The sequence below is a fragment of the Oncorhynchus clarkii genome, chromosome 3, assembly GCF_045791955.1.
Source record: "Oncorhynchus clarkii lewisi isolate Uvic-CL-2024 chromosome 3, UVic_Ocla_1.0, whole genome shotgun sequence".
In the NCBI taxonomy this organism is placed as follows: Eukaryota; Metazoa; Chordata; class Actinopteri; order Salmoniformes; family Salmonidae; genus Oncorhynchus; species Oncorhynchus clarkii.
This window is the reverse complement of record NC_092149.1, coordinates 86,222,080-86,234,246: the sequence shown is the minus strand read 5'-3', so window position 1 is coordinate 86,234,246 and position 12,167 is coordinate 86,222,080. Positions and strand designations below refer to the sequence as shown.

The following is a 12,167-nucleotide window of genomic DNA, read 5'->3' as shown; positions in this document are numbered from 1 at the left end:
TTTTGGCATGTTTACCTACCGTAGTTCGTTAGGACATAGTAAATCAATAGGGCTAACAGGCTAGCTACTACTATCAGCAAGCCAGATATTGGCTTGCTAGCTACCCACGAAGAATTGACATCTATCTTGCTTAATATTAGTTTTCCCTCTTAGGTTAGGTTATTATTATATATATTATTATTGTGATTCATACATAATTAGTTGATAGTTATTATGAAGTAAAGTGGTTGCTTTGTGCGTATTTTTTTTCCATCTGTTTCCATTGGCTGGAAGATGGTTCAGCGAATGGAAAAGTCCATAGAGCTGACTTGCTAGCTAGCTAGCTAGCTACGAAGAATTTGTAGCTACACACAAAATAATGTACATCTTTTCAACCTTTTATTTAACTAGGTAGACCAGTTGAAAACAACTTCTCATTTACAACTGCGACCTGGCCAAGATAAAGCAAAGCAGTGCGATTAAAAACAACAACACAGAGTTACACACGGAGTAAACAAACATACAAACAACAACACAGAGTTCCACATAGAATAAACAAACATACAAACAACAACACAGAGTTACAAATGGAATAAACAAACGTACAGTCAATAACACAATAAAAAATCTTTATACAGTGTGTGCAAATGAAGTAAGGAGGTAAGGCAATAAGGTAAGGCCAAGAGTGGCGAAGTAATTACGATTTAGCAACTTACACTGGAGTGATAGTGGTGCAGATGTGGATGTGAGGGTATAAATACTGGTGTGCAAAAGAGCAGAAAAACAAAAAACTAATAAGAGGATGAGGTAGTTGGTTGGATGGGCTTGTAGGGGGAGTGCTCCTCAGCGTGAGGTTAATACAGTAGAGGGAGTGCTCCTCAGCGTGAGGTTAATACAGTAGGGGGAGTGCTGCTCAGCGTGAGGTAATACAGTAGGGAGAGTGCTGCTCAGCGTGAGGTTAATACAGTAGGGGGAGTGCTGCTCAGCGTGAGGTTAATACAGTAGAGGGAGTGCTGCTCAGCGTGAGGTTAATACAGTAGGGAGAGTGCTGCTCAGCGTGAGGTTAATACAGTAGAGGGAGTGCTGCTCAGCGTGAGGTTAATACAGTAGGGGGAGTGCTGCTCAGCGTGAGGGTAATACAGTAGGGGGAGTGCTGCTCAGCGTGAGGTTAATACAGTAGGGGGAGTGCTGCTCAGTGTGAGGTTAATACAGTAGGGGGAGTGCTGCTCAGCGTGAGGGTAATACAGTAGGGGGAGTGCTGCTCAGCGTGAGGTTAATACAGTAGAGGGAGTGCTGCTCAGCGTGAGGTTAATACAGTAGAGGGAGTGCTGCTCAACGTGAGGTAATACAGTAGGGAGAGTGCTGCTCAGCGTGAGGTTAATACAGTAGGGGGAGTGCTGCTCAGCGTGAGGTAATACAGTAGGGGGAGTGCTGCTCAGCGTGAGGTTAATACAGTAGGGGGAGTGCTGCTCAGCGTGAGGTTAATACAGTAGGGGGAGTGCTGCTCAGCGTGAGGTTAATACAGTAGAGGGAGTGCTGCTCAGCGTGAGGTTAATACAGTAGGGGGAGTGCTGCTCAGCGTGAGGTTAATACAGTAGGGGGAGTGCTGCTCAGCGTGAGGTTAATACAGTAGGGGGAGTGCTGCTCAGCGTGAGGTTAATACAGTAGGGGGAGTGCTGCTCAGCGTGAGGGTAATACAGTAGGGGGAGTGCTGCTCAGCGTGAGGTTAATACAGTAGAGGGAGTGCTGCTCAGCGTGAGGTTAATACAGTAGGGAGAGTGCTGCTCAGCGTGAGGTTAATACAGTAGAGGGAGTGCTGCTCAGCGTGAGGTTAATACAGTAGGGGGAGTGCTGCTCAGCGTGAGGGTAATACAGTAGGGGGAGTGCTGCTCAGCGTGAGGTTAATACAGTAGGGGGAGTGCTGCTCAGTGTGAGGTTAATACAGTAGGGGGAGTGCTGCTCAGCGTGAGGGTAATACAGTAGGGGGAGTGCTGCTCAGCGTGAGGTTAATACAGTAGAGGGAGTGCTGCTCAGCGTGAGGTTAATACAGTAGAGGGAGTGCTGCTCAACGTGAGGTAATACAGTAGGGAGAGTGCTGCTCAGCGTGAGGTTAATACAGTAGGGGGAGTGCTGCTCAGCGTGAGGTAATACAGTAGGGGGAGTGCTGCTCAGCGTGAGGTTAATACAGTAGGGGGAGTGCTGCTCAGCGTGAGGTTAATACAGTAGGGGGAGTGCTGCTCAGCGTGAGGTTAATACAGTAGAGGGAGTGCTGCTCAGCGTGAGGTTAATACAGTAGGGGGAGTGCTGCTCAGCGTGAGGTTAATACAGTAGGGGGAGTGCTGCTCAGCGTGAGGTTAATACAGTAGGGGGAGTGCTGCTCAGCGTGAGGTTAATACAGTAGGGGGAGTGCTGCTGAGCGTATGAGCGTCCTGGGAGAAGGCACCCAGAGCGTATGAGCGTCCTGGGAGAATGCACCCAGAGCGTGTGAGCGTCCTGGGAGAATGCACCCAGAGCGTATGAGCGTCCTGGGAGAAGGCACCCAGAGCGTATGAGCGTCCTGGGAGAATGCACTCAGAGCGTATGAGCGTCCTGGGAGAATACACTCAGAGCGTATGAGCGTCCTGGGAGAATGCACCCAGAGCGTATGAGCGTCCTGGGAGAATGCACTCAGAGCGTATGAGCGTCCTGGGAGAATGCACCCAGAGCGTATGAGCATCCTGGGAGAAGGCACCCAGAGCGTATGAGCGTCCTGGGAGAATGCATTAAGAGCGTATGAGCGTCCTGGGAGAAGGCACCCAGAGCGTATGAGCGTCCTGGGAGAATGCACTCAGAGCGTATGAGCATCCTGGGAGAAGGCACTCAGAGCGTATGAGCGTCCTGGGAGAATGCACTCAGAGCTTATGAGCGTCCTGGGAGAAGGCACCCAGAGCGTATGAGCGTGGAGCACGGCGGTATTCATCATCATCCATACTCTAATGGATTTGGGAGGAGGCCACCAAAAAATGTGCACTCATCATGACGGGCCACAGCATATCTGTGTATCCACATCAACACCCTCCCCCCTCCACACACACACACACACACACACACACACACACACACACACACATTTTTAGTGGCCCTCCTCATGATAGCTTAGAGAAATGTTAAAGTTTATAGTTCCATTTTGAGCAATTCTACACATTTTGCCATTGGGTTTTGAGATAATGTTGTAGTTTTATAGTTTGCTGCAATTCTCATTTTGCGAATGACATGTTTTACAGCGAGCTTCCTACAATTCTGCTAATTTTGCCATAGGGTGGAGTCGAGTGTTTGAAGTCTTTAATATGATATCTGAGTGAGACTGACTAACAAAATCAATGAAGGCCCCTCTGGCCGGTAATTCGAACACGATAATACGTTTAGATAGCTGGCTCCTAAATTAATTTAGCAATCCCCCCCCAAAAAAAAAAACATTTGCTGACATGGGCTAATTAAACTGATTGACATAACAAGAGAAAAAACTGCTGACGCACGACCACATTTAGAAAATGCACCTTGTGTATTTTACCATTCCAACTCTCAACAGTAAGGCGAGACCCCAACTGTCTTCCGATTAGGAAACTGGCAGGTGTCCGTCCCTGCTGTAATGCCTCAGCAGCTGTAAACTGTCATCACAGTGGTCAGTCAGACGGTGATGCAACTAGCAATGTATCACTCTGTAGATCTACCCTAGCTTGTGTATGTATCCCCCCCCCTCCCACCCCCTGTGAAGTGTATTGGGACATTGTAGTCATGTATTTTACTTTGACTTTAGCCCGACTATATCCTTTAAGTCACTCAATAGATGAACACTGAGAAACACTGTAGAAGCCTGGAGGTGAAAGTGGCCATTTATTTCGACAGCTATAGAGCTCTGGAGGTCATGTAGCTGTTGAAAAGCATGTGGGCTGTTTGACAAGCCTTGGCTGTGAGAGATTTAATTTAATCTCATTGTAAAATAGACTGACTTTTTTTGTTGTAATTCTCCCCTCAACGACTCTTTAGATGAAATATTCAACAGCGTTTTTATCTCCAAGACAAATTGCCTCCGTCTTACAACCCCACAAACAGCTTTTCGGTTAATGCCTCTGTGCAGAATGATTTCCACTCAACTTGACAAAGATGCTGCTGTTGTCATTTATACTGGGTACAGAGGGTAAACAGACACATCTCATACAGACACATCTCACACAGACACATCTCACACAGACACATCTCATACAGACACATCTCACACAGACACATCTCATACAGACACATCTCACACAGACACATCTCATACAGACACATCTCACACAGACACATCTCAAAACAGACACATCTCACACAGACACATCTCATACAGACACATCTCATACAGACACATCTCATACAGACACATCTCACACAGACACATCTCACACAGACACATCTCATACAGACACATCTCACACAGACACATCTCAAAACAGACATCTCAAAACAGACACATCTCACAACAGACACATCTCACACAGACACATCTCACACAGACACATCTCACACAGACACATCTCAAAACAGACACATCTCATACGGACACATCTCATACAGACACATCTCATACAGACACATCTCATACAGACACATCTCACACAGACACATCTCAAAACAGACATCTCAAAACAGACACATCTCAAAACAGACACATCTCATACAGACACATCTCAAAACAGACACATCTCAAAACAGACACATCTCAAAACAGACACATCTCACACAGACACATCTCATACAGACACATCTCAAAACAGACACATCTCAAAACAGACACATCTCAAAACAGACACATCTCAAAACAGACACATCTCAAAACAGACACATCTCAAAACAAAGAGACTCAAGAAGTAGGAATATATCTGCTTAATTTATTTATTTATCTGTTGACACAATTTTAGTAAAAACATAGTTGAATGCTGATAATAATTCACCCAGGGTGCTATAAAAACAGAACTGTATCTTACAATATAAATATGTCTAATTTACAACATGTCTTCTTTTTCTCAGAGCAAGTGGAATTAATTATATTACAGAATGGTAGGACAGTTTTTTTAAATCCCGGCAACAGCTACGCTCCCTTACGTATTTATCTGGACAGTGAAGCTTTTACTTTGAATTTGTCTCTTATAGATGAACTGTTTTATATGAAGCGACAGTACAGAAGGTGCTATGTTTAAACATGTTTGTTTATAAATCGTTTAGAAGTTAAAGTACTTGATATACCACGCCCCTCTCATTTGAAAGGTGTCTTAAATAAAGTATTTCTACAAATTTGTATTACATTTTTTTTGAGGGGGTCAAAAGTTGAGCATTTGATCCCATATTGCTATCACACAATGACTGCATCGAGCTTGTGTCTCTACTAGCTTGTTTATATGCATTTGATGTTTGTTTTCGGGTGGCGTTTTCAGATTATGTCGTGGCCGATAGAAATGAATGGTAAATGATGCATTGTGTCGTTTTGTTCACTTTTTTTTTGTTGTTGTTGAAAGAACAGAACGTGTTTCTGAAAATGTCTGCAGTAATGTGGATGCTACCGTGATTTTTGGGCTCCCGAGTGGCGCAACGGTCTAAAGGCACTGCATCTCAGTGCTCGAGGCGTCACTACAGACACCCTGGTTCGATTCCGGGCTGTATCACAACCGGCCGTGATTGGGAGTCCCATAGGGCGGCACACAATTGACCCAGCGTCGTCCAGATTTGGCCCGTGTAGGCCGTCATTGTAAATAAGGATTTGTTCTTAGACAGACTTGCCTTGTTAAATAAAGGTAAAATAAAATATAAAACCAAACAGATAATCATGAATAATGATGAGTTAGGGGGTTATGATTTTTGTCACTTTTTTAGTCATCATTATTCATGATTCACTCATGAATAATTCATGATTCATGCATAATCAAGGATAGCATACATATTATTAATGTAGTAGTGTTCAGGAAACATATTTTACTCTCATTTACAATAAAAGTCACTCCAAAATGACACAACACATTATTGACCATTGTAATACAAGTGAATTTGTCCAAATACTTATGACACCTTTAAAAAATGGAGGAACTAGATTCTAAACAGTATCAACACACCTTCAAATTAAAGGTGACATTCTGTACGGTCGTCTCATATAAACATTTTATTTTTTATTATTTTGTATCTGAAATCCAAAATGCTGCGGTACAGAGCCACACACATTTGTTTTAGCTTCACTGTCCAAATAAATACGTAGGGGGAGTGTATATATATCTACTGTATTACAGCTACATGAAGACCTATGGAGAGGCTTGAAACCACACGGTAACCAGGTTTACATGTCAAATCTGTGTTTTTTTTTTAATGTGATTATAAAGACACTTAGGTCATGTTTTATACAAAAGAAAACTAGTTGATTAGACATTTGAACCCATTTTTGTCTTTGCTATCCTACTTCTGAATCAGAAAGGGGTCAACATTTATGTCAAATATGAAGACGTGTAACATCGAAGTCATCAGAACCGACCATATTAGCTGTGTTTCTTGTTCAGGAACTAAGGAGGGATGGCTGTAAAATAGAACGAATAAATAAATAAATAAATAAAATAAATAAATAAAAATAGAGTGGTCTAAATTAATTTTAGAGTCAGATGCAAAAAAAAAAAAAACATATTTTAGGACATTTAAAAACAAAAAAACATAACTTTATACTGTAGGATCTGGATCAATTCAGGGGTAAATGTTACAGGAATGATTTGTCATCATTTAGGAAAGCAAATGAATGTAGAGTGAACGTCATCGACACGTGCTATTACACCAGATACAACACTTTATTGTGTGTGTGTTCATGTTTAATTGAACTAGAATTGCATTAAAATGCCCAAAAGGTAGACTATTGAAGCACTTGACTGGCAACAAAAATAAAAACAACAGACTATAGAATACCACAGACTTTAATAATGAATCTGCCTGGGACAGTTTCTACATCAGACTGTTTATTTTTAAATGTGCACACACACACACACGTCTTAATTCTTTAGTTATGCTTGATTGTCTCTCTAAAGGAAATATTTCTGTCTAGTACAGTATTCATGAAAAGCACTTATCACTCTGAACACTACAGAAGCCTTTCCACTGATAAAACAGGGTTGGATGTTACAGGAAGATAATGACATAACTACATGGGAAAAAAGTATGAGCTGGAAGTAAATTACATGTTTTGTTGGAAGCAACAAAAGGAACCATGATTGAAATAGTCTGCAGTGGGGATACAATGTCTTAAAACATGGGCTGCAAGTGGGGATACAATGTCTTAAAACATGGGCTGCAAGTGGGGATACAATGTCTTAAAACATGGGCTGCACTGGGGATGTGATGTCTTAAAACATGGGCTGCACTGGGGATGTGATGTCTTAAAACATGGGCTGCACTGGGGATGTGATGTCTTAAAACATGGGCTGCAGTGGGATGACGGTGGGATGTGGGTGTGACTGAAGCATCGAGGGAGGGAACATGGTTGGGCGGGGCATGGCGTGGAACGTCACTGCCATCGGGTGGTGGTGTAAACTGGGCGGGGCCACAACAGACAGATGCGGTGTTGAGGTAAGAAAGGGAGAAGGTCCAGGGGGACACATATCCGCTCCCATAGGCCGGCGGCTGACTGGGACTGGCAGGACCTGGGGAAAGAGAGGGGGCTGGGGATGAGGGGGCAGGAAGGCTGCATGGTGGTAGGCATGGTGGTGCTGGTGGTGGAGAATGGTGTGTTGGATGGTGATGGACCCGTTAGGCACGGGAGACAGGTGAACGGGGTGGAGCATGGGAGGACAGGAGGGAGACATGGGGACAGGAGACCCAGGCAGGACAGGCTTCATCTTCCCTGGGAACACCTGGTGTTGCCGATGGTGATGGAGGATGTGTCTATGGGTCTGGATTTGAATGACACAGTGGTGTTTCTCCATGCCGTCAGACGGGTGCTGCGGATGGAAACTCGGTGGTCTGTGATTGTGGTAGCTAGCTGGTCTATGATAGGGACTACACAGGCTGCCTGTAATGTTAAGGCCTCCTGGCCTCAGGCCCTCCCTGATCCCCGTCTCGTCATTAACCCTAATCCCAGGATAACACCTCTGGCGGTTGGGGTAGCTCTGGAAACTATGCTGACAGGACTTGTCCGGGCCCGTATTCTGTATCTGAAACCTCTGTGGAGTGATGAATGGAGGGGTGATCTCTCTCGCACCCAGTGGACTGACGTGAGCTGCTACTGTCACTGTTTGTCTTGTTATACAATCTTCTCCATTGTTGCCCATTTCTAGATTATGTACCATGATCGGGAGAGAAACATTGGGAGAGTTTTGGAGACAAATAGTGATGTTTTTATTTTCATTAGTAATACTGATTATTTCTGGGTGATTTGGGGGATCTTGTACAGGCCCAGGTAGAGAGGGAGAGGAAGAACTGTCTTCTTTGATGCTGGGAACACTGTTCTGAATCTGGAGCCGAGGAGAGCCTCCCATTGGCTTACTGCTGTGCTCTACAGCTGGCTGACTCAGGGCACTACAGCTGGCCAGTGGACCTTTAACAACAGAGTATTCTACGTCTGTATTCATTAGATTCTGGATCTTCATCTTACATCTGTCATCAGACTTTACATCCACAGGAGGTTCTGCCATGTGAACATTGTGACCTACAGGAAGGTCTGAGATGTGAACATTGTGACCTACAGGAAGGTCTGAGATGTGAACATTGTGACCTACAGGAAGGTCTGAGATGTGAACATTGTGACCTACAGGAAGGTCTGAGATGTGAACATTGTGACCTACAGGAGGGTCTGAGATGTGAACATTGTGACCTACAGGAGGGTCTGAGATGTGAACATTGTGACCTACAGGAGGGTCTGAGATGTGAGGAGCATAACTGTCCCCTCTCTGTCTCTTCCTCTGTCTCCCCACCCCACCACAGGAAACACAGACAGACCAAGAGGACCCCCCCTCAACCATTGAACCATCTGGCCCATTGGGCTCTACCATTACAGGTGACTGACACTTGGTGCATGGGACCTGATGGTCAGGGCCTTGCTCAACAGCATCAAGCAAAGATGATGCTGTCCGCTTCCTTCTCAACGATTGACCGATACAACAGTCTTTACCACAGCTCTCTGGTGAAAGGGATTTAGTCATGCTTGGTTTTTGGGTAATGGTCCCTGGGCTTTGTGGTGACAGATGTGTCATCACCATGGTTCGGTATTGTCTAACAGCCCCAGCAGGGTTCTCTGTGCAGGGTTTGTCGTGGCTCTGTGAGCCGTGTCCTGCAGCGTTTCTCTGTTCTGTTGATGGATCGACTGGGTCTCTCCTGCCGTTGCTCCCGAACACCTTTTCAGAATCCGTGGCGCCCTCATCACAGAGACTGAGGCTGCCCGCTGATCCGTTTACACTGCCTGCTGTTTCCTGTCTGCTTCTCTCTTTCTCCCTCTCCCTCTCCTCCCCCTCTCTCTCCTCCCCCTCTCTCTCCTCCCCCTCTCTCTCCTCCCCCACTCTCTCCTCCCTCCCTCTCTCCTCCCTCTCTCTTTTCACCCTCTCTCTCTCCCTGTCCTCTGTGGCAGAGGGAGCAGCGTGGCCGCTGTCAGCCTGATTTTGAGCTGATTGCTTTGACTTCTCTAATGGCTGTGAAGTGGTGCCTCTAAATTGGCTATCAAGTCCTTCCCAACACTCTGACTGCCTCTGGAATTTGTTGCATTTCTCTGCATCGCTCTCCACACCTCCATCCGTCTCAGTCTCTCTGTGCCTCTCTTCCTCATATCCTCCTCTCCTCCTTCTCCTTCTCCTTCTCTTCTTCTTCTTGTGGCTCCTGTAATGGCGCCGGTCTCTGGATTTCCATTTCTTGATGCCTGCTGCTCTCTTGCCAGTCTGATCTTTTGACTGACTACTAGATTTACCACTGCTGTAGACTCTGCCGTGTCTCTTCAGTTGCAAGCTGCAGCTCTCTGTGTCTATGTCACTCATGTGGTGATCACATATTAGACAATCCTTCCTCTCCACTGTCTCCCTGTCAACTCTGATAGGGATATGATGGTCTGGCCTTGAGTAGGCCTCTTTGTTGTGCTTGTTGTCTATTAGTTCCTCAGAACAGACAGAGGTTGAGCCGATACACAACGCCTCGGATAACCTCGGCTCCGTCTTACTCTGACTGTCACCAGTACGAACCTTCGCCCTGCTCTGCTGCGAGGCCTTAAAGTCAAAATGGAGTGGATTGCAGCTGTAGGAGAGACGGGGCTCTGTCCTGGTGAAGGTCAGCATCTCTGAAGGCCATTGGAGAACAGTGTATCCATCTTTGCTGAGCACAGAGAAGAACGGCTGACTGGGCTTGGTGAAAGGACCCGACAGGGTCTTCACCACCACCGTACTGTCTTCTCCTTTCTCTCTCGCAGTCCCAGGACGCTCAGAGGACTGAGAGGAGGAGGAGGAGACGTTCTCAGGGGGACCATCAGAACTGCTAATGGAGAAGTTTTCTTCCCGTGAGACACTCCTTTCTACTTTATGAACTTGTTGCTGTTTGCTTGTTTCCGGTTCAGCCTCTGTTGAGCCGTTCCTCTGAGTTTCCTCAGAGTTCTGTGTATCTAATACTGTGTCTGGGTCATCTAGGGGAATGTGACAAAGGGATGCAGGTAATTGGGAGACAGAGGACACATAATGTCTGGCGATATCCTCCGAGTTAACCAGCACAGAATACAGATGTGATGCCTGTGGAGGCATGGGGATGTCAGACCTGGACAGTGTATCTGATGACTTCTGGCTCCCCTCACTAACACCGTTAGGGCTAAGATCACCAGGCTTAGTGCCGTTAATCTCCACACCCGCAAAACCCTGTCCTTTCTCCTCTGCAGTGGTTGAAACAGGGACGTTCAGCTCAACGAGGGGAATTCTGAGCTTCCGTGTTCCGGTACGTTCTTTGGAACCCTCCTCCGTGTTCTCACAAAACACAGCCGCTGCAGAATCCAGCTTCACCGATGCTTTCTTTGGGAATGAGAACGAGAAGGCGATTTTGTGCCTTTTGTAAGTTTGTTTCTTGGCCTTGCCGTTGTAGGGCCAGTACGATGTCTGCTGGGTCTTGCTGTTGGAGGCCAGGCCAGTGCTGGTGCCTGTGGTGTGGTTGTGGGTGCCGGTCTCCAGCACGGTGGAGTTGTGGCTCTCTCCTGACAGTCCATCAGTACGGCTCTCTCTGCAGCTGGCGTCCACTGCTACAGTAGTAGACTTGAACTTGGGGCCACTGCCCGGAGCGCTGAAATAGAAAAATAAAACATTTGAATGAATATCAGCGAGTAAGTCCGTGTTTATACGTGCATGTTACTCCGTTGTTACGTGCAAATCCCTCAAGGATATTATTGCTCATGATTCATGTGGATATACTTCAGCAAGAACCCTAGACGACTGCAGCGTACACTTCAATTATACAGTGTATCCAGTATATGAAAACATAGTTTTTTTTACAGTTTATTTATTTATCTTCTTCAACACTCAAAAAAAATGAGGGGTTCAACAAGGGTTCTTCTTTGATCCTCAAAGTTCTTTGAAGAACCTTAGGTTTCTTGGCACTGACAATTTCCCCCAAATGGTTAGGAGGTACGGTTCATCGAGGAACCTCCTTAGTAGGTGGGGTGGGGGTGGGTTCTTGAAGGAATTGCACAACTGAAACATTTGGATTTACATTTGAAAGGACAGCAGATGCAGGCACATGAGTGCAAAACATTTATTAAAGCTCTCCTCAATTTAAGGTTTGTCCTTTGTGTGATCTAAATGTATATTGTTTCATGATAATTCCATATATATATTTTCCAATTTGTGCGAATCTTTCTAAAACTGAAAATGGACACAATTCAATGGATATCAATCAACAAAGAGGTAAGAGTTCGTAGGCTATGAGAATATGTTGAAGGGTAGCTGTATTGGGTGCAGATGACTCACTTTGCATCTGTGTCTGCAGGTATGCAGACGAGGAGTTAAACAAAGGTCTGTTATGCAGATCACATGTACCATCTTCCTCCCTTACCTCTTCAATGAATATCCCATAGATGTATACATTATGGACAAGGGATGTTCATGAAAACCACTATAGTCAGGGGCGGCTGAATCCCCCGAGCTGACAAGGTAAAAATCTGTTGTTCTACCCCATGAACAAGGCAGTTAACCCAC

The 12,167-nt window shown here is 45.5% G+C and overlaps 1 protein-coding gene across 1 annotated transcript in view; it reads right to left on the bottom strand.

The window, feature by feature from the left end:
• Positions 1-7,272: 7,272 nt before the first annotated feature.
• LOC139386271 (zinc finger protein 804A-like) overlaps positions 7,273-12,167 on the bottom strand; it is a 157,489-nt gene continuing 152,594 nt past the window's right edge. Inside the window, exons 4-6 of the mRNA XM_071131770.1 lie at positions 9,686-11,256; positions 8,438-8,830; positions 7,273-8,290 (exon numbers count right to left, since the gene is read on the bottom strand). Of these exons, the coding sequence (XP_070987871.1) occupies positions 7,431-8,290; positions 8,438-8,830; positions 9,686-11,256 (2,824 nt within the window). The 3' untranslated portion in view covers positions 7,273-7,430. The remainder of the gene's footprint in view (positions 8,291-8,437; positions 8,831-9,685; positions 11,257-12,167) is intronic.